At 37.9% G+C, this 23,547-nt stretch overlaps 1 protein-coding gene across 1 annotated transcript in view; it reads right to left on the bottom strand.

Annotated features, from left to right (window-relative positions):
• The window catches only part of ITGA1 (integrin subunit alpha 1), a 145,793-nt gene that overhangs the window by 46,618 nt on the left and 75,628 nt on the right, over window positions 1–23,547 (bottom strand). Inside the window, exons 7-9 of the mRNA XM_069492871.1 lie at window positions 12,244–12,392; window positions 6,814–6,964; window positions 2,217–2,382 (exon numbers count right to left, since the gene is read on the bottom strand). Coding sequence (XP_069348972.1) covers window positions 2,217–2,382; window positions 6,814–6,964; window positions 12,244–12,392 — 466 coding nt within the window. The remainder of the gene's footprint in view (window positions 1–2,216; window positions 2,383–6,813; window positions 6,965–12,243; window positions 12,393–23,547) is intronic.

Below are 23,547 nucleotides of genomic sequence, written 5' to 3'. Positions count from 1 at the left end.
GTTTAACCCACAGTGTGGTTAGGTTAGAAACAATGGGACAATGTTATTTCAGGCAAATTGACCTCTCTATCTCCCCTCAGCTGATACGGCTTCATTTCTGCCAGTTTTAGGTTACTTGCTTACTTAAGAGGTGATTTAGAAATGACACTGTATTATGTTTAGCTATCTAATGTAACTAAGTAATTTTTCTTTTAAATGATTTTTACAGATTGTTTCTATCACATCTTGGCCCATGTTATTGAAAATTGAAAGTACACAATGACTTGGAAGACCTTATGTATTTTCCTTAAGGCCAGCCAAGCTCATAATCTGGTCTATTGGTAAATGACACCGGCATAGCTGTTGAGAGACCAAAGCCACTTAAAAATGACTTGTACACAGAGCACAGGACAGCTGAGTTCTTCAGAAGCAGCTGCACCTTCAGACTGATAAACAATTCGAGTGTTCTGTTCCTAAAGGGACAGGCAAAGGGGGCCAGAGAAATGCTGTCTGGATGGGCTGTATATCTCTGTCACCTCTAAATCAAACTTCCTAGTTTGTGACGAGTCATGAATTGCATGGAGTGAGTATAGCCAGCATTTCTTTTTTTCACTGAATGACAATAGGGTACAATGGAAGAGATGAGAAACTACCACAGTGCATTGCTTGTAATAAGAATTATTTTGTGAAATCTGGAAACGACACCAATTGGACATCAGACTGAGGTGGGGGGTGGGGGAGGGGATGGGGGTATGCCTACACAATGAGTGCATTGCGCACCGTTTGGGGAGTGGTAACACTTGAAGGTGCTGACTCGGGAAAGGGGGGGTGGGGAAAAAAATATGAAACTATTGTTTTTAACTTGCACTGTTCACTTAATAATTTATCATGAATATTTCCCATATTATTTCATATCATTGTACAAGAAATAATGTATACATTATGAGGACATACTGTATCTAACAAGATATACTGTTAGACTCTTTGATTCTGTAAAATTAAATAAAAAAAAAATGCAAAAAAAAAAAAATAAAAAAATAAAACCAAAAAAAAAAAAAAAAGAATTATTTTGTGAAACTTTATTTTTATAAGTATGTATTCGTGTGCACTGGGTCACAAAGCAAAATGTATTTATAATCACCGGTCACTCGAAAAAAAGTTTGAGGGTCATTACTCTAAATCATTTTCTTTCCTTTCTATTCATTTTAATATTTTCTGTCTTCTAGTCACGTTTTCTACATTTTCCTAGCCTCTTGATGCTCAATCAAAATGGTCTACCTTTTCTCATTCCCATTTTATCTTTCCGTTTTCTACTATCACGTCATGTCAGGGAGACTGAGAACGTGCTTTTTTAAGTTCCTATTTTTGAGATGCAGAAACAAGTCTTCTGGCATGTCCTCCTGAGGACAGAGCCAACTGGATTTGGAGTTAGCATAAGGGCAAAAGAATTCTCTGGTGGTTTCTCCTCCAAGGTGGAGAAAAGGGTAATGTTCCCTGAGACTAAAGATCCTCCATGAACATGAAGAAAGAAACTTTGCCAGCCTGCTGGCATAACAATTCTGAAGGCTTTTTGTCTGGAAAGATCTAGTTCCAAAGTAATTAGTTTCTTGACATCCTCTACCAAAGGCAATGGGAGGAACGCCCATGACTCATTGCCCTCAACAGCCAGTCGCCATTGAAAAATCAAAGAGAAATCTACAAAGAAGTAATATGATTTAGACAAACACAGTGAACCAATGTTTCATCGCAATGGGACTTGGGGCAGAATTCCATGAAGGACTTTAAAATGGGCAAGGAGGAAAATAAATGAACAATGAAGTTATTGCATAAGAAGACTCTCTTAGCAGCTCAAAATGAAATGAAGAAACAAATAAAAAAAAAAACCTCCAAGAAAACTTGAGGTAGTACCTCTGTGTTCTAGACCTATGTCCCAGAAAAGGAATAAAGTACTTGGAAACATTTTTGTTCTTGCATGTCTACATAGACCATGGTCTTCATTGGCTCTCACGTCAGCATGGTCATGCCAAGTCCTTATAAACAGAGCCTCAGGCAGACACAGTGCTGTGAAAAATAGCCACCTCAAAGACAGATTTATACAAAAGGGCATTGTTCCATGCTGGCTATTGCACACAGTAAAACAAGCATTACTGATGTGCTAGGAATAAATGCAAAAATACCATTATGCTGAGTTTGAATTGTAGCAAAAGAACGTGCAGAAATAAGAGAAGTAGTCATACCTTCCAGGGCAAATATTCTTTCTCCCAGAGCTTTGACAATAGTGACTAGAGCCAATTCATCAGACACGTTGAAGAAATGCTTTTCAGTGGGCTCACTTGCAATAGATTTTATTTCCTCCACAAATTTTTCAGTGCTTAAATTTCCTCGGTTATAGCTGCCAAGAATCTAAGACACAACAAAAATGGCAAGAATATATTTTACATGCTATGTGTTAAATGAAGGATCTCAAGCATTTTTTCAGTAAACAAGAGGGTAGAGTACCTTAGCATAATGCAATTTTTATATACTTCCACATTTGTGGAAAAGTAATTTTCAGAGTACATAGATTCCCTAATATTAACTGGTACATAAACACTGCAATTGGTGTAGAAAAATATAGAGGACAATCTTGTGTGTGTGTGAAAATTTCTTCTCTTGCATTCCTGTGTTCCTGTTTATTAACAGCTGTATCTTAAAATCTGACAGTTCAAAAGTAATGTTACAGTTTCTGAATGTCTCTGGTATTATTCCAGCTGGTGACATCGTCATTTGCTGGCAAAGGCAATCAGCAAGTGAGTTGCTTGATCCTGCATGGGAAGTTCTTACTGAAACTCTTACCAAGGGACAGCCCAACACATATATTTTTTAAACAGATATTAGACTAAGCAGTAATCTAAGTTGGCAATCTAGAAAATAAACAATTAAGACATTTCTGTTTGAAACCAAATGCTGAAAATAGGGGCATTCTTTTTTATAGAGAGGAGAGAGAGAGGCAGGAATTATCTGTTACAGTTAACATAATTATTTAGATGTCCAAACAGATTTCCTCAAACATTTAGTTTATTTTTTTAGTTAAGGTTTATTGAAATATAATTTATATACAGTAAAATTCACCCTTTTTAGTTGTACGATTTTGAGTTTTGACAAACTGATACAGCTGTGTTACTATCACATCGAAGTGTAGAATATTTCCATCACCCCAAAAAGTTCCTTCTTGCCCCTTTGTAGTCAACCCCTTCCTCCCTTACCCCATCCCTGGCAACTGATGATCAATTTTCTGTTCCTATAGCTTTGATTTTTCCAGAATGTCATATTTAAGGGATCATGTAGTATGTAGCCTTTTGTATCTGGCTTGTGAGACTCAACCACGTTGTTGCAGGTATCAGTAGTTCAGTCCTTTTCATTGTAGAGTAGGATCCCATCATATGGAATGACATCACAAATAAATATTACCACAATTTATTTATTGAGGACATTTGGGTTGTTTTTGGTTTCATGATATTATGAATAAAGCTGCTATAAATATTCACACATAGGCCCCATCTCCAAGATAACTCATTATGTATAAGCAAATATTTCAAAATCTGAAAAAAAATAAAAAAATCTAAACCACTTTTGGTCCCAATAATTTCAAATAAGGGCTATTCAACCTATATGGAAATATATATTTAGAAGAAAATATAAGAGATAAGAAATTCCAGGAGCTACTGTAACTCACATATAGTTTTGAACTATTTTTTATCACAGGACAAAAATGAAAATAAAGAGAAATACATTTTGATCCTTCACCCAAAGGTCTGGAAACTTATAAAAACATTATTTTCTATGAATGAGAAGAAATAAAAAAAAAAAACTTCAAAATTATTCCTGTTTTACTCAATACATATATGTCAAGCCCAAGAATTTGGCATTCACGAATATTTCCCTGTAACAGACATTCAGAATCGAAGCTTCCTTGAGGCAGATGTGTCACATGTAAAGTATACAATTCATTTAATACATGTAGTACAGTTTCTTTTCTGTGAAAAACTAATGAAATTTTAAGATTCTAACATCTCCTATTTTCGTCTGAATGCTGTGGGTGATACACACTTCACAGCCACTATTACATAAGATTAGATCCCGCACATAACATAAGCCCCTGCTCACAACGTCTAGTACCCTCAGGTGACAGAAATAGAGACCTTGGAATGGAGGAATCAAAACCCGCTCAGGACTCTCACCAAATCTGAAAGTTTAACAGAAAATGTTAGCGGTTTTATTGCAGGGTACTTATATTATCAATAGTCAATCCTTTTTGGGAGCTGTCTTCCTGCCAAAACACATCTCCATAGTGTTCAGGATTCCATGGTAGGTAAAAAAGATGAAGTAGAAGGAACAGTCCAGGAAATAACTGGGCCGGACCTTCAGCTAAATTTGATTATGTGCAGCATGAGTGGACCTCGAGAAATGTCTAAAACTCTTTTGTGTTAATGTACAAATTAGAGGAAATAAAAGGACTGCCTTATTTTCCAGTTTGTTACTAAATAAAAAAATAACTGGTTCACTAGGGAAAAGAAACATGAATTAGAAAAAATAAAACATTGTTGGTAAGTGAACTTTTCCTATACATTTATATTCATACCACTCCTAAAATCAGTTTGATAATAATTCACTGATTAAAGCGGGAAAGGAACTTATGGTTATATGGTTCTCTAGGGATACCAATGAAATTATGAGACCTCTTTTTGACTGGATGGGAAGCAAAGTCTGAATTATCGAGTAGGAACCCAACAAAGGGAAATTTAAGTGCAGGAAATACTGACTTTGTAGCCAGATACAATGCACAAAAATGCATTTAAAATTAAGGGGTAATTCATTGATATTTTCTTTCTAGTGAAGTTTTCCTAATGCTGCTAATTCAGATGACGGTTAACACTGTTCATGGACTGCATCCATGATACTTGGGATACCAGACTACACCCTCTGGGAGGAAGCAGAACAAATGACAGCACCTTTGATATCCAGCTATCTGGGACAAACTGGGCATCCACTGGCTTTGCATACTGAAGAGACTTGCTGTAGACTCTAATTGTCACTACCATTTGGACAGGGTCTCTGAGTGAAGGCTGGCCATACGGAATTATTTTCAACCATTGAAGACATCACAATAGTTATACTGAAGTAATAGGAGAGGTAGTAATGGATTTATTAATAACTGACAAGAGATAATTTACAGAGGTGACAACAAGGGGAATGAGAGAAATAATGAGATATTTTAATTTTTTAAAAAATCTTGTACCCCCAAATGATAAAGAAAATGTCGTAGTCAGAAGTTGCCACTGTTTATAACCAAATCAGCCTGGTTATAAAATAAAGAGCACCTTGCCCCTGGGAAGCAGTGAATCATTCATACCCTGGGACTTTTATCTATGGATGAATCTCTATTTTTCTTCCCTTCCTACAATGTTCATACTTTTGAAAGGAAAGAAGGAAATCTCACTGATTGAATGCTGAAAAAACAATGTGGGTACTATATGATTATTATGAAAGAGATTTTGTTGAAAAATAGTTTAGGCTGAACACTTAGAGTTCTGAAATATTTTTCCTCTGACTTTTATTTTTTTAAAAAATCAATTAATTTGGAAGGACAGAGAAGGCTTTGCTCTCCCTAGGCTGAAGGCATATGCTATGGAGTCAAGAGTGAAAGAGTTAGTAAGGAAGGGTGGACTCAGTTGTGGAATTATAGTCTATGAGGGAATCACAGAAAGTTTCTTTCTGAGCCAGGGTGCAGCACAATTTACCTCTAAGATACCTTCCAGCTCTAAAAGACTATGATTTTATTAATTCATGGTTGCAAACTTCTTAAGGATGCTTAAGAAAAATAATGTTTATTGAGTACCTAGCTTACCACTGCTAGACATTTCCACAGTGATTATCTTACTGATTCTTTATCAGAGAGAGAGAGAGAGAGAGAGAGAGAGAGAGAAATAACATCACCCCATTTTACACATATAAAAGCTGAAGCTCAGAGTATTAAATAACTTCTCCGCTAGTCAGAGCCAGTACATGGTAGAGCCAGAATTTGAACAAAGGTCTTTCTGGATCTAAAATACAGTGTCCTCTTCTGGTCCCCACTCCCACCTTTCTGCTTCTCACTTCTGGCAAACATCATAACCTTAAATGTAAGTCCCAGGGTGGACTGTCCAAGAGTTGTGGGTATGGGAATATCCTTGTTGGCTTTTCATAGATTACTATGAATCATGTCCTGATTCCAGCCTCCCAAATTTTAGGAAGAATTATCAATTAGCAGGCAATGTATTTGTTACCTAGCATATCTTCAGTTTCCTTTTTTCTTTTTCTTCCTTTCTCCCTCCCTCCCTCCCTCCCTTCCTCCTTCCTTCCTTCCTTCCGCTTACTCTTCCCTTCCCTCTCTCCCTCCCTCTTTCTTACCTTTTCTTCTTTCCTCCCTCCTCTCTATCTTTTGTCCTCCTTCTCACCCTCTTTCTCTCTTTTTCTCCTTCTTTTTTTCCTCTCATTTCTGTTGCTCTCTTTTTCTCACCCTCCCTTCCCTCTTATGTTCTTTTTCTTCCTTCTTCTTCCTCTCATCTTTCCTTATTTTCTTCCTTTTTTTTGTTCAGTGATTGTTTGTTGAGTGCCTGTTTGGGCTGGCAGTGTGCTGGGCACTGAGCACACAGAAGGAGCAAGACCCAAGCTCACCCTCACAGTGCTTCCCTTCAAATGAAGAAGTCTCTCCTTTCCAACCTTGTTTGTGTAACTTTCATACAAGTCCCTCAGGACGCACACAGCTCTTCTCTTCACACAGAGTTTGAAAGCCACCTCTAGCAATGTACTTACAGCTATTGAAAATCGTTGAATGTTTTCATCTTCACAGTCTTGGATGACCTTATTCAGTCGGTGGTTGTCATGGGATTCTCCATCGGTCACAATAACCATGACTTTTTTAACTCCCCTTCGGGCACCCCGGGCTTCAGTGAATGCTTCCTTTCTGAAGGACAAAAGAGAGGCTGATAAAACACTACTCTAAGGTTAGGCAAAGTGAGAAACCAGTCTAAAACACTGACAACTCCAGATAGCCTGGTGCTTCCTTCCAAAATCAACATCGATGCCCAATGTTCAAGCTGGGAGGTATGATGACTCCTATTTGTAATAGTTTTAGATTGAGTCCAGATGATGGAGAGGTCACCATTTTGCTAATTACCACATACTCCCTAAACAAAAGGCAGCAATATTTTATTCTTTGGAAACTTCAAAGCAAGGGTGTGACTGAGCCATACATCAGGTTTAGCGAAGGTCAGATCTGTAAACACTCTCCCAGCTGTTCCGTTCTCTGTAAACACCCCTTCTCTCACTTGACAGGCCTCTTTTCTTCTGCTTCTGGCAGAAACTCTTGCTTGAGACCTCACTTCCCCCACACCTACTATGACATTTGTGGAGCAGCTTGGAAATCCTCTGATCTAAGGAGGGGAGAGGAGAGAGAACAGAATATTTGTGGGGCTGTGAGTGCCTGAGTGTTCTGAGTATGGGGGCAAAATCAGACATAGGAATAAAAGACTGCAGATGGCGGTGGTCTGAGTCAGTGGAGAAGACAGTAGGGTTTTAGGGGGCAAGGAGGAGTTGGGGGAGTCACAAAAGATTTAGTCTGAATTCGGTGTTAGGACACACACTGCTGAGAGTGGGCTGGAAGGAGGTGGCATGGAGAGAAAGAAAAATGCTATATAATCTAACTGCCAAGGAAGGAATTTCAATTTAATTCAACAAGCATTTATGGAAAGAGACAGAAAATAGGGGAAATGGACAAATTTTGTTTATTTGTCCATACATACACACATGCCCCCACCTCTATTATCCTATTATTTCCTTTTACTCAAATCACTTTTCTCTCTGGAGTCTCAGAAGAGATAAGTCCATTTTACTTAGGAATAAAACAATGAAAGGATTTCATATAATATTTTTAAGATTTTGGTATAAAGTATAGCAATTATTATACTGAATGGTCCCTTTAGATATTTTACTTTGATCATAAGGACAAACAGCTGCAGTTTAGGACATGCCAAAGAAACACCTCTCTTCAACAAACATTTCAAACAGTTGGCACAATACACATGGCTTGCACCACACGTACACAGTAAATGCAAAATAGTAGGTATCTTTAAGCAGGCGGAGAGGATCCTGGTGATGTGGGCAAAGGGATTTTATCTGTGATTATTTTTCCTTTAAAAAGACTTAAAGCAAATATGATGAGATGTTGACAACGGTCAATTCTGTATGATGGATACACAGGATTTTGTGGTACTATTTTTTATACTGTCTACTGTTCTTAAATTTTTGAAAAGAAAGAAAAATTCTGTTTTCTAAAAACAACTGGGGAACTGTCTATCTCTGCCCTCTATATTTGACAGACTCTCTCCTTGACCAGAGCTGAGTCAGGCTTCTCTAAGTCCTCTTCCAGACTACGTTCTGACCTCAGGATCGGACCTTGGCCCATTCAGTCCGGTTTTAGCAAGAACACTGCTGAGTCAATTTAGTGAAAATCCCCCACCTTTGGTATCTGATCAAATCCCTTATTCTCCACCCTCTAAATCTTATCATCCTGGCCTGTGATATTGTGATATAATACATTAAAAATATTTAATTGATAGGCCATTAGGCTGAGACAGCTCCAGTGCTTTTTTCCTACGTAAGCAAATCAAAACCAATTCAATGTAAATAGTAAAACAAAACTTAAATTTTACCAATCAGAAACCATCAACTAACCTCTAACTGGAGACTTTATCAATCAGAAACTTCCAATTAATCTCTAACTAGGGACTTTCCACCATATTATACTCAAATAAGGCGAATGCTTAGCTGTAGCCAATCAAGAAATTTCTTTACTTTCCTTCTGCATTCAAAATATAAAACTCTGCTGCTCACGCTGCTAAAGTGGAGTTCTCTGAACCTCCTCTGGTTCTGAGCGCTGCCTGGTTCATAAATCATTCTTTGTTCAAATAAACTCTATTAAATCTAATTTGTCTAAAATTTTTCTTTTAACAAGTTAGAAATATATATTTGGTCTCTACCCTGGTTTCTGGCACAGAGTTTCTAAAACTCTTGTAATTTCCTGAGTGATAAGGGTACTAGTACATCTTTTGTTCTAATATTTGGTCTTTAACCTGGGTTCCTGACAGAGAGCTCCTAACCTGTTGGAATTACCTGAGTGATAGGAATGTCTTTTGTTCTAATAAGGTGACTCTCGCTGGGCTCTTAAATGGGGGCTGGTCACCAGAAGGACCAAGCCATGATCAAAAGCTTGGAACTTTTGGCCCCAGCCCCCATTCTCCAGGAAGGAGAGAGGGGTTAGAGATTGAGTTAGTAATCAATCATGCTTACGTGATTAAGCCGCCATACAAATTCCTGAACTGTGGGGTTCAGAGAGCTTCCAGGCTGCTGAATACATGGAGGGTGGTTTGCCCCAAGATGGCAATGAAAGCTCTGAGCCACTTCCCTCATACCCTTCCCAATGAATCTCTTGCTGTTCCTGAGACGTATCCTTTTATAATATGTGGATAATAGCAAGCAAATTGTTTTCCTGAGTTCTGTGAGCCACTCTAGCAAATGATTAAACTTAAGAAGAGCATTCTAGGAACCTCTGACTTATAGCCAAGTTCGACAGAAGTTATGGGTAACCTGAAAATCTACTGATTACAACTGGCATCTAAGGGCGGGGGGCAGTCTTGTGGGACTGAGCCGTTAACCTGTGGAAGTCCGTACTAACTCTGCTTGGTGTCAGAATTGCATTGAATTTTAGGATACCTAGATGGTGTCAGATAACTGATCAGTGTGGGGAAAAATACTCCACACATTTGGTGTCAGTAGTGAAGTGCTGAGAGTATCGAAAAACAGTTTGATTTTTCCTATTATTCATCTGCCTTCAGCAAGAAAGCCCCTCTCTTAATGTTTCCTCTTAGTAATTTTCCATCCACTGACCCCCACCCTGCTCCTTGGCTATAAATCCCCACCTGTCCTAATATGTGAAGCTGAGTCCAATCTCTCTTCTCTACTACTACCCCATTGCAGTGGTCTCTCTTGAATGAAGTTTTCCGTATCATCTTTAACAAGTGTCATGAATAATTTTTATTTAATATACTATAAAATATTTCTCACTTTTTTATATGCACAATCAAAGATGAAAATTGATGTTAAAGGATAGTCTTTAAAAGCAGTTTGGACATGGATATCATACGAGATTTAATCCTTTTTGCAATTCAAATTCTTTAGAGGATCACCAAAACTTCCCAATTCTCTTGAAGATCAAGGTTACAACTGAACTAAATGAATGTCAGCTGAAGGAGATGATTAAAACACCTTTCTTGAAGAAAATCTGGCTTCTCAGAGATCAGGGCTGGTTTTATGTAACGGAAGAGTAGCCATTGGCAGAACTCCCAAGCATACCCTTTTTGTTTCAAAATATATTTCTTAACAAATTTTCCTTGTCCCTAAAATAACAATATTCAGTGTCTCTTGTTGAAATTAAGCATTGACTTCCCTGCATGCTTTTAAAAATTAAAATATGCCAGAAAAATTAAAATATACCATTCTTTTGAGACAGAAGATTCCAGGCTTTATGATTAAATACTGCAAGCCTATTGACAAGAATAAAAATGTGGGATAGGGAGAAGGGAACACACACACAAAAATTTGAACTGGGAGTTACTGAAAATGGAGGTAAAGGATTCTCAAAAATATTGTTTGCAACTGGCCCTGCCTGAAGTAATAAAAAATCAATTAAAATTGTGCCTAAACATGAAAAACTTATTAATATATGAGAAAGATAGTATTATCACTATGGACTTTTGATGTATAATCAAAACTCAGTAAACTCTGCGTGCTACAGCTAGACTTTTTGTAAAACACTGAGGCAAAAACCATATAGGGACATGGTATTTAGAGTGGTATTTATGCAGGAGGAAAAGCAGCCGGAATATTTCTTCAGTTAGTTGTCAAAGATGAATATTCATTCTTAAGTGGTTGCCTTTGGAAAATGCGCAGCTCCCTGCAAGCTCAGAGGTTTCAAAGAGCATTTTGATTTACTTTGAATGTGCAGTCACATTTAGTCAATTATTGAAGAGGGTGCATTCAGTATACTTAAACATGTGCATTCTTTGTGCATGTAAATTGGTGATCCTATGGGTAGATAAATGTCAAATTACCCCATCTGTTTGTGGTTATTTTCTCTTGGGCCCCATATAACTAGAACCACATGCTTTTCTAACATCTATGAGTCAAAAGTTGCACATGAAATTTTAAATTTTTGAATATACAACCCATTCTTTGGAATATGTATATGAACTATTTTAACCTCCTGAAAACACTGACCTCAGAAGGGAGGTGAAGGGACAGCATGGGTCATTAGCTCTTGAAAATCAGGTGAGAGTCTAGAAGCTGACACTTAACAGAAGGATTCTTAATATTAGTCAAATTACTTATTAGATTTCCTGTGATTTTAGTATTGTTTGGTTTTTGTTCAAAATTTTGCTAGTTTTAATGGTGACTAAGGGGAGAAACAGCAAGGGATAAGAGCTGAATGAGATCAGAGAAAATACAGGAAATGAAATGTTCTACATTTGTGAGAGAGAACAGTTCTGCTGGTTCTCATAACATAAAATTCAACCACAGAGTGGTTATGGGTTCCCCATGAAAGAAAGTGCAGAAGAGAGGAAGGAAGAATTGTAAATTGGAGAGAATTTAGAGAAAAGAAGGAAAGAGAAAGAAAGCAATACAAATCCTTTCCAGCTCTTTCAATCTTTGCATTGAAAATGATTTCAAATAAACAATATTTAATTTGGCCTCTTAAAAACTGTTATCTGATAGCTTCAATAACTTTAAATCAAGAACTGAAAACATATGAAAGTAACTTGAATAGAGGTGAATTAATTTTTAATTCATTCTTTTAGATTTAGACTCCTAAAAACTGACAATGAAGAATAAATGGAACAATTATTGACTAATATGAAGTCTCAGTACCCAAGAACTTGATGCAAAAAAATAGTAATTTTTAAAAATTGATTCTCCATCAATTAAACCCTTGTAGTAAGGAAAAAGTAAAAAGGATGGTGAGACTATATTATAGAAACATCTTGTAACTAGTAGCTAATCTTCTGAATTATAAATAATATGGCTTTAAATATTGCCATGCTAAACATTCAGTCAACACCCCAAAGGGCTAAATAACAAGCAAGTATTTTGAATAGTTTTTTACTTTGGTTTATTTTTTTTCCCATATACCTTGCTGTGTCTATGCCAAGGGCTGTCATAGTCTGGCGGCCGCCTCTCTGGATTATTTTATTTGCTGCAACAAGTACCTCTTCCGTCGATGAATATTTATTGAGGTTGAACTCATGGGTTACATTTTCTCCATACTGCACAATTCCAACCTGAAATACCAAGCCACTGAGAGTCATGCGTCTATCAAAATTCCCTGTTTAGTTTTCTTCAGTTTAAACATGCAGATCAGATATAAGACATTTTAGTGTTTCAGATGAGTTTACAAATCTTTCAGTACACAAATCCTATGGGCAGCAATACTCATAGCCATTCTGTGAACATTCATAGACAAAAGAGATAAAAGTGCTGTTATTAAACTTCTTAAATGATTGATTTATCTATTCAACAGATTTTATGGAATGACTCTGGTAGGCCTTGGGAGTACAATATAAAACGCCCTGGTATGGTCTCTGCCTTCGTGGAGTTTCTAAACCAGAGGAATGGAGAGATTAAACACATGTTCATTCAAATACAAGAACAATCGCAAACTGTCAAAAGGGCTATACAGGACAAGCCCTTACTAGCAAGTATAGCCTAGAGGCCTAATTTAAAATGGGGGCTCAGGGAAGGTCCCTCAGAAGTTGAGACTTCAAGGGTAGGTGCTAGGAGGGCGGAGGTTCCACACAGAGGGAACTGTATATATGAAGAAGCCTGAGATGGAAAAGAGGTAGATACACCCTAAGAGTGAAAACAAAGCCAGTGAGCCCTGGCCAGGCAATAAGGGGAGAGTAGAGCAGATGAGGCTGGAGGAATGAGCAGTGAATGTACCTTACCGGGGTGCACACTTACGTGCTTCGTGCTTCATCTAGCTTAGCTGCAGCTTCATTTCTCCCAAATCAGCCCTTCTCACCTCCCTCGTCCTTTCTTATTTTCTACCTTCCTTCTCTTGCTGCCTTTCTCCTTTCATTCCCTTTTCCCCACAGATTGGATAAAGCAGGCAGCTAACTACAGAGTCACCAAGAAGTAAAACAGCATAGAAGGGAAAGTGCCCCCAGATTTGATTACCCTTGCTCCATACACATCCTCTTCTCCCACCCCTGCCCTCCAGAGATGCCCGTTTCTCCTATCCTTTTCTTATGCCCTCCTTTAAAGGTTGATGTGAACCAGTAACCTAATCTGCATTAAGAATTGTGACTGAAGATGACTTTTTGTTTAACCTTCCTATCTCAAAATTTGGAAGTAGAGAAATCCCATCAATACATGAGTGGATTAATAAAATGTGGTATATGTATACCATGGAGTACTATTCAGCTACAAGCAACAATGGTGATATAGCACCTCTTGTATTATCCTGGATAGAGCTGGAACCCATCCTACAAAGTGAAGTATGCCAAGAATGGAAAAATAAGCATCGCATGTACTCACCATTGAATTGGTTTCACTGATCATCACCTAGGTGCACGTATGGGAATAACATTCATCGGGTGTCAGGCCGATGGGAGCAGGGAGGAGGGGATGGGTATATATATACATAATGAGTGTGATGTGCACTGTCTGGGGGATGGCCACGCTTGAAGCTCTGACTCAGGTGGGGCAAGGGCAATATACATGACCTAAACATTTGTACCCCCATAATATGCTGAAATAAAAAAATAATAATAAAAAGAGAAATCCCAACGGAATGTCTCTTTATTGTAGAAATTCTAGGCACTTTGTTACTTGGGTAGGGAAAATATTAATATTATAATTTGAGGCAGGGATGCCTTTTTTCCAAGGCAATTGCCTACTCTGCCTGTGGCTAAAGTTGCCTCTGGTGCTTGCTTTAGAGCCAATCCTATTTCCAAGTCTAACCCTATTTCCAAGGGGCACAGAGGCTCAGTATCGACGTCCTAGTCTCCACTGCTGGTATCACTGCAGTCAGAAACCTTCAGGCCTAATTTTATGATTTATAGACACATTTCCACAGCTGAGTCTTTTTGGAAAAGCATATTCTTGCATTTTCAGAAACAAATAAGAGAAGCCCAGATTTAAAGTATTTTTTATCATCTTTGAGATACCTTTTAGAGTATGATGGACATCTTGGAGCAAGTATTTTACTATGCTTAAATAAGAACACTATGCTATATTTTTAATACTCTTTAAACTTTCTTCTCTAATTTATTCAAATCATAGCAACAGAAATTATTATTACTATAAATAAATTATTATTATTATAAATGAGGAAACTGAGTTTAAAACACTCCCCATAATGAAGGGGTAGAAAGGGGATCTAGTCTAAGATGTATACCCCTGATCCCAGGGCTCTTTTAATCACACTACTTTCTCTCAACAAAAATGCATCTCCCTAAAGTCACCTTGCCCTGTTAGCTTCTGCTAAATGCTGCTGCCATGAGTTTGACTACTTGATGAGTTTGAGTAGCTAGCTAGCTAATTGAGATACATTAGAGTATATGATAAAACAAACACACAAATAGATCGTATTTTAAAAAAGAAATAGAACATATGACTCCTCCCTTAAAGTTGCTTAGTTGGGTATAAGATAAATTAGAAATAACTAGAAAACATATGCAAGTGTAAGAAAAAGTATGCGTCATAAACTGAATGAACATGCAATCTGCTCGATCCATGTGCAGGTTAGCCTTGTCCTATGAATGTACCTTTCAGCCAGTATCCTTTACCATTGCAAAGACTATGTGCTATTATATTCGGCATAAACATGACCAGAAGTCTCTTTGGGAACAAGGTTGGCTATAATCAACTAATTACACAAAAATAACAAAATGGATGAAGACACACCCATGGCTCCAATTCAAGTTATTTCCTTGATTTATAATTAAATGTAATAAACATTTTTATGACCCTCTGCATAGACTTAAAATTCTTTTCTCCAATAACCCTATAGTTTTTGGTTAGTAATCCTGGGAGACACTGAATAATTATTAAGGGAAACCATGTATATTTGATGATATCTTTGTGTATATAAATGCTCAGTGATCCAGACCTTGTCTAAATCATTTTAAATATAATTCCTGTCTCTCAGGTTAATTTAACTTCCAAAGAGGATCATGTATAAGTCAATCTGTTTTCCCCCATCCATTCATTCTCCCAAGTATCTATTCAGCCTCCCTAGTAACACTTATTGCCACTCAACAGAATTACCTATATTCTTCATCTTCCCCTTCCCTCTTAACATGAGGGTATATAAACGTCTGGACCCCACTGAGATACTGGGTAATTACTCTGTGATTCTCCCCATGTACCTGGCAAATAATCTCCTTCTCTTATCCATCTGCCTTATTGTGAGTTGATCTTTCAGGGAACCTTCTGGGGTGAAGAGGAAGTTTCCCCTCACCCGCACATTACTTAGATAATCATTATGTCTAATTCTAGGTACCAAGGTGAATAAAAACTGCTGTGGAAGTTAATTGCTTACCGGACCATCTCATAGAGTTTATTTTGTTTTTGTTTTCCTTTGTTTTTATTTGATTAAGCAAGAGGCTAAAGAACTTTGAAAGTTTTTACTCCTACTCCTGTCATTATTCTTGGAAATTTTAGCACATACTTGGATAATCTATTGAACATCCTAGTCTCTCATTTCTCTGGCCTCCTCAGCTTCAGTAATCTTTTCCTCTAGCTCACTATGCCAGCCACTCCCAAGGTCTTATCCTTGACCTTGTCATATGGAAAAACTGCAGCACCTCAATCTCATTTTCAAATGTCCTTATTTCTGATCATTAACTTCAGCTCACTTCATCAATACCCTGACCACATCAAGACGTCCAATGAATTCATTAATACTACCATCTTGATTTTTTTTGGCACTTAGATTCCATGGTCCAAGCACTATAATCATTTACGTGCAAGCATTTAATTCCTTTAACCTTTTCTCCCCTCCATTGACTCAGTTGGCTAACTTCCAACTCTGGTTAAATCCAACTGTCTCCTTCTTTGTATGTGTTTCTGCGACGCTGACTGTTGCTAGACAAAAGTCACACAACTTGTAGTCTGGTCTCCTTTTAAAGTTATGACCATGAATCTCAAAGGAGGTTGCACATTTGAGTACTGTCCAACAGTACTACTACTTTTTACTAATGAGTGCACTTTGTTCCCATTTACTGATTTCAATCAAATTGTTGCCATAAACTGTTAACTTCTCAGGAAAAAGAGTACCTCAATTACACAGGGGGAGGAGTTCACATGAGAAGAGTTGGAAGTCATGCCAATTAAACAAGGCTGCTTTATTCCAGATGTGTGTTTCTGCTTTGCATTTTCAACACACTTTACATATTTCATAGAACCCACTATGAACTATTGGATTATCTGGACCACTTATCTTCGCACTAGGAATAGTAAAAAATTCAAAACATAAGTCAGACATCAGTGCTTTGTATCTATCTATCATCCACGTGTCTATTTACCTCCAACATGTGTCTTACTTCTATAAGCTTATTCTTTGTAAATTTTAAGATGTAAGGAAACTTGTAATGGCCTAGTCCCTCTTCTGTTATGCATACTTTGCTTGAAGCAACTCCACCTGAGATTCTCTGCAGCTGACTGTCCTTGGTACTGCATTGGGCAGGGAGTGAGAGACCAGACCATTGACTCGAGTCCAAGCTCCCCTCTTCCAGATCAAGCTGAGGCCTGGATTTCACCTGAAACACACCCTTGCTTGTCCTCTGTTGCTGTTCTGTTTTGCTTCCACAAGCCCCTTACTATTTTCTATTGGAAAGGCTTCCTAAAAATAAATCACTATCATGTGACTCCTCCTATCAGGGTTTGCTTCTGGGGAACTTGGACCTAAGGGAGCTGCTAAATACGTTCCTTCATTTCTACCTTAGCCCAGGCCAGAACGGTTGGTCTCCCCACTGCTGATCTCCCTCCTGCCATTTCCACTCCCCTCAAATCCTTCTACACATCACTGGCAGATTAACTGTCCTGAAATTCTGCTTTCATCACGTCATTTCCCTGTTCAAAAACCTCTAATAACTGTTCACTGCCTACATCGATGACTTTGAAATACACTTTAAAAAAGAACTTTTTATTCTAATTTAAAACGAAATAGATAAAACTCCAAGCTGCTCCTTGAAATACTAGGGTCCTATGTCAAAATCCAATTTTTCTGCACCTGACCCTCAGTCCCTCAACAGTCTGGTCCCACCTTCTCCATTCACCCTCATCTTCAGGACTTCCCAGTGGGAACTCCACTCCTACCAAATTCTTCTACCTGTCCCTCTACCTGGGCTAAATTTTACCCATTCTGTAATCTTCAATTCAAGAGCCTCTTTCTCTGTAAAACTTTCCATGTCTAGTTGCCACAATAGCACATACTGATCTTCTTCTCCTTCTCAGGACTCTGAAGCAAACTAGTCTGTGAGTACTGCATTCTTTTTCTTTTTTGAAACAGGGTCTCATTCTGTTGCCCAAGCTAGAGTGCTGTGGTGTCAGCCTAGCTCACAGCAACCTCAAACTCCTGGGATCAAGCGATCCTCCTATCTCAGCCTCCCGAGTAGCTGGGACTTCAGGCGCATACCAACATGCCCAGCTAATTTTTTCTATTTTTAGTAGAGATGGGGTCTCTTTCTCAGGCTGGTGTCAAACTGCTGACCTCAAGTGATCATCCCACCTCGGCCTCCCAGAGTGCTAGGATTACACATGGGAGCCACCACGCCTGGCCGAGTACTGCATTCTTCTCAACAGTTTTTGTGCATGCTTTATCTCCCCAACTAGGTTGTAAGTTTTCAAGAGGCATGTAGGGGTAAAGAGCATGGACTATGTCATGGCTCTTGGTATTCTCTTATCCCTTACTATTGTTTTGCTTTGCTCACAGCTGACCCTACTACATTCTTACTAAATGACTACAACATTTCACATAAGCAAATGGAAAAGTGAGATAGCAGGGAAATAATGATAAGCAGAAATGGAGAGATACAATGAAGTGTGGGAAATGAGAAGAGTGGGCAGTGGAAACTCAAATCTTAGGGAAATGACATTCAGTGTAGGTCCCTGGCTGATACTGGGGGGCTTGTTTCTTTAGGAACCAGACAGAGTAAGATCTGCTCTGCTGTGAGTATTGTCCAGAAAAGGGTACCATTTATTAATTAACATTACAGGAAAAGGGTGCTGAGTATTGGTGAGATGCAATTGACTAGAAATAGTTTCAGTCCTAGCTTATCTTATAATTTAAGGCAGATGAAACAAATTCATACAAGCATAACATGTGTATGTGCAGCAGAATCAGATAAGTATGAAAATTAAATAGCAAGATAAAAAGGGAGCCAAGTGATGGATACACTTTGTAGAGAGGCAGGAGGGAGAAAATCACAAGTATATTTACTGTCATACATTGACAAGCCTCATGGAGGAAGGAGGATCCAGCTTCCAAAATGAGATTGCCAGGTCAAGAACAGGCAACCGATTGTGAAGTACTATGGGAAGAAACAAAGCAGTTTTGAGCCTGGAGAAGATGTCAAGGGTGATAATTAAAGGAATTTATTTAAGTCATTCTAGAAATTGAGAGAAAGAAAACAAGCAGTCATCGTTATATTTGACTCGAAGTAGCCAACTGCATTGGAATGGTACAAAAACCAGAGGGTAGAAGTGAAATAGAGAGCTGGTGACAATGAGCAACAGAGGTGGAAAGATTCTATGTATTTTATTGAATGGAAAAAAGTAAGCAGGGATAGCAGCTAAAAGAAGCAACTGGGTCAGATGTGGACATTCTTTATGGGAGACTGGAAAGAGAGTAGCTATGGCATGAGTAAGAGGGAGGATGAACATAGCAACAGACTCTTCTTGTTATAACAAGGGGAGACAAGTAGTCACAAGCAGAAGGAACAGTTCCTTTTCAGAGACAACTGGACCAGACATGTTTACCTCCTGGGGACATGTGGTTTGAACTTCATGATTAAGTAGAACAAAAGACATACGCGGGTAATTACCATCTGAGGTCAAAGAGACCTAAGAGCTGATTCAGACTAAAGCATAAACCAGGCACACAACTGGTTATGAATTTTGTTACACGAACAAGAGGTTTGTGACTTATTAGAAACTTCCACTTAAATATAAGATTTACAATCCCGTTTTCAGCTAAGCCTCCAAACTACTAATAATATCCACTCACTTTTTTTTCCCCAGGGAATACTAGCATCCCTTTGTATGTTACTAGATATGATTTTAAAAAAGAATTCCATGGTCCAATAATCTTGAAAAACAATGAGTAAACCAAAGGTAAATGTGTATCTTTACAGCAGGACCACCTCCCCATCTCTCTCTTTCTCCAATCTATACGAAAAATTCCACAAATTTTAAATGGTGCAAAAGAATAATGCTTTCTCTTACTCCTGTCTCCAATTTCTTTACTCAGATTCATGAGCAAATTCTTTTGAAAATGTTCTCAGAGTATTTTAATATTAAAGCATGATGGTGGATTAGTAATTGAAAGATGTGATATATTTTGTTCTTATTTAAGGAAATACCTTTTGTGAGGATCAACAAAGATTCAACATCTCATATAACAGTTTGGGAAACACTGCTCTACAATAGTAAGAGTTGTGAAAATCAATGAATTGTTCTGCTTTATTCACCTTATTATATTTATGACATACTATCATGTTTTGTATTTATTTAAATGCAAAATTTGACCTCATTTTTAAGTTGGAAGTTTTTTGAGATCAGGGGCAATATTTTAGTGATTTTTTTTTATTGGTCATGACACCTAGCATAATACTTGATCAGTTAGATACCTTATAAATATCTGCTGAATTAATATAAATTAATTACCCAAATGGGTTCATTTATTTGGGGGGAAGAGAAGAAAAAAGGAGAAAAGTGAATGTGAGAACATATGAAAAGAAGGACAATGGTCAGAAATCTCTGAAAAGAGGACCTTTCTGATTATTCTCTCATGCAACAAAGTCACGTCTAAGATTTTAATGAATGCTTTAAATGACAAGGGAGTTTAAGAAAAAGAAGAGTTTAAAGTAGCTATAAGTATGGCTGTGATTTGAACATGATTTGTCCCCACCAAAACTCAGGTTGAGTCTTGGTCCTCAATGGGGTGTCAGGAGGTGATGCCTTGAAGAGGTGACTAGGTCATAAAGAGGGATCATGCCTTTATCTCGGGACTTCTCAGTCTTGCAGGACTGAATTACTTACCGCACAAGAGTGGATTATTATAAAGCGAGGCTGTCATGTTTGGTCCCTTAGAATGGGTTGCTTCCGCTTCTGCTGCTCCACCATATCATAACACAGAACAAGGCCCTCATCAAAAGCCAAACAGAGGCAGCCACCTGATCTTGAACCTCCTAGCCTCTAGAACCATTAGCTAAATAATTCTTTTTTTTTTTAAAAAAAAATATATTACCCAGTTTCAGGTATTCCATTATAACCACAGAAAACAGACTAAGAAAGTATATGGAGTCAAAGACTTATGAAGGAATGGAGTTATTTATTTAGAATTATATTATTACTTTCTATTGTGAAGTCAGAGTTATAATACCAGCACCAAAATTTTAATGCCCAGCATGAGCTAAGTTTCTGGGATTTCATTCAACAATTACTATTATCAAGTCAATGGTTTCTTTAGAGAAGTAATTATAAGGTAAAACAATGAGCGTTTTCATATTTCTGTAAAATGCACAATTGCTAAACACGACAAGAGCTGAGGCTGTGTGGCCAATGTGTATTTCATTTTATCGAACTATTCTACAAAGCCTGGCCTTACAACATGCTTTGAGTGTGATTAAGTTGGGTTATGAATGTGGTGACAATACAGGCTGCAATCTGAGTTAACTGTCAGTACAAAACATTCTGAAGCTATGTTAGCTGAGGCCATGCTTAACCTTTTGTCACTATGCGGGGAGGGACATAAATGGGACTGACTCACAGGTAGATGATCATTTCCTAAGGAAATGAGTGTTCAGAAACATAAAGTTGATAGATAATACATAAAGGTTCTAGGAAAAAGGTGTCTTTAGCTGGCCTCTTGCTTGATGGAAGATGTTGCAATGAAAGTGACTCAGGCTCAAAAATGCAAGGACAGAAGAGGTTAAAGCAAATTAGTTCACTGTATTTGTGGAGAAGGGAGAGGGCTATGGGAGAAATCAGGGCTGGGGTCAATGGGACTAGATGGGCAAACACCTGCAAACAAGAGCCTGAAACAAAACATTAGGGGCTACCCACGGCTCCCCCACAAGCAAGTATCTTCTAGCTCAGTGGATTAATGTGACTTCATTAAGTAGAGTAAGAGAAAGAGGTCACTACGATAATGATTTCTAATATAGGAGAAATAAAAAATTCCAGGAATTCCATTGCTCTAACATAAATGACTTGCCTCCTGTGCTAAGCAACACATGAAATTCCAGACTGCACTCCATAAATAAAAAGGATGAAGGCACAATCCTGTCATGGAATTCACAGTCTACCAGGAGAGACAGAGCCATAAATCAAAGAGCAATGCCACTGAGTGATAAGAGCGATAAGTAAATATGTGCTTATGGTATGCAAATGCTATGGGAACCTGGGAGCGGAGGATATTTTTCTTGAGAAAGGTTGGGGAATAATCATAGAAAATTACAAAGAAAGTGACATTTGAACTGAACTAAGTTCTCCTAGAGCATAAGCCCTGGGGTGGAGAAGAGCATCTAGGCCAAGGGAATAACATGAGCGCAGCACCTGTGCGCAGGGGAAGGCCAGGGCCAAGGAGAGACTGAAGGACAAGAAGTGAGGTGGGCCCAGGGAAAGCAGGATGCAGGAGGCGGGGGCGCGGGGGGAATGGCCAGGCCAGGTGGCCAAATGCCTTTTAGTCCATTCAAGAGCTTGCATGCTATTCTGCAGGCAACAATAGGAGATTTTTATTCAGGGAAATGATCTGAACTTGACTTTGGAATGATATTCGGACATGTGATAGATGGAGGTAGGGGAGAATGGAGATGGGGAGGCTAGTGAGAGAGAAGATTCACCTTATTCCCTGCACTACATTCAGAAACCGTGGCTGGACTGACAAGGGTATGGTTGCATGGCTAAGTCAGGCTTCTATACAGAACTAAAAGCAATGAATCAGGCACCAGATTTAAGGCTTCTAGGGAAATGGCCATAAAATGTGCAGTGAAAAGAAAGATAAATAATATTCCTAAAATTTAATTTCTCTCTTTCATTTTGCCTGGTTTAATGCTATGCTACACTTTTGATGTGAACAATCTAGACATTGTTCCATTAGTATATTTCACATTTATATCAAGCCTCACAATTTACTGGTTTTATTTAGGGTAATGCACTCGCATTTGACATATTTATATCATCCTCATTTATTATTAAAAGCAATGTTATGTTTAGGTATTGAGGATCAATAAGACCTCCATAATGTTTATACCATCATATCTTTTATGGCAAGCTCAGAGTGTTTCAGGTTTGTTTTTATAGGTGGTTTTTAAAAAGGCAATTTTATAGCCTTTACTCTGTCTTGGGTAAAAAATTGGTTGACAAAAATTCCTTGACTATGCTTGCAAAAGTCTTAATGGGGCCACACAGAAACAAGGAAGAGATTCTGAATAACTATTTAGAGTGGATGTTTCCATCATTGTGTTGCATTCCCCTAATGTATACTAATCGTCACCTGGAAAAGTTAATGTAAGCTTTTTTATTTGCCCCCCTCTTCCTTCTTTCTTTCTTTCCTTCCTTCCTTCCCTTCATACATTCCTCATTTCTTCCTTCTTTTTTTCTTTTTGGAGGTAACAAATACCTTGAGTAATGGTTCTTATCTTTGAGACTGTCTTTCATTGCTTACAATTACTAAATGACAAATCTAAGACTGAAGAGAATAGGAATAACATTAGATCTATACCTATTGTACCAAATGTGTAACTGATCAATGTAGCAAACAAAAATTTAGGAGGTATAGTAAAAATACAGCCTTTGTTGTGTAGTCCACCATCCCCTTACAACTTATTTAGTGATGTTCTTCTGCTATCTCTGGTTGGAAAGATAAATGTCTTGCAATTTTTCTTATTCTTAGTTTTAAAATGTCTGTTAATAAAAAAAAATTCTATATTTTAATTTAGGTTGTATCACATCAAATTGCTCTGTTTGTAGGCAAGAATAAAAAGTTTAAAATGGCAATAATTTCATATGATTCTATATAAATTAAAACCAATAAGACAAAACATCAAAGTCAATTTATAGTTAAATTTTTTGTCCTACTCCTACCAAGGGCTTATAAAAAGTAAGAAGCCTGTAGTTGAGAAAGGGGCATGGCTGGCTTTTTCTTTATTTGTTTTTCTACTTGTTTTCCCTTAGATTTCTAACTATAATTTCTGACCTGACCAGGGA

The sequence above is a fragment of the Eulemur rufifrons genome, chromosome 17 (assembly GCF_041146395.1).
Source record: "Eulemur rufifrons isolate Redbay chromosome 17, OSU_ERuf_1, whole genome shotgun sequence".
Lineage (NCBI taxonomy): Eukaryota > Metazoa > Chordata > Mammalia > Primates > Lemuridae > Eulemur > Eulemur rufifrons.
Note: the sequence above shows the minus strand (reverse complement) of the source record. Positions and strands in the feature narration are given on the sequence as shown.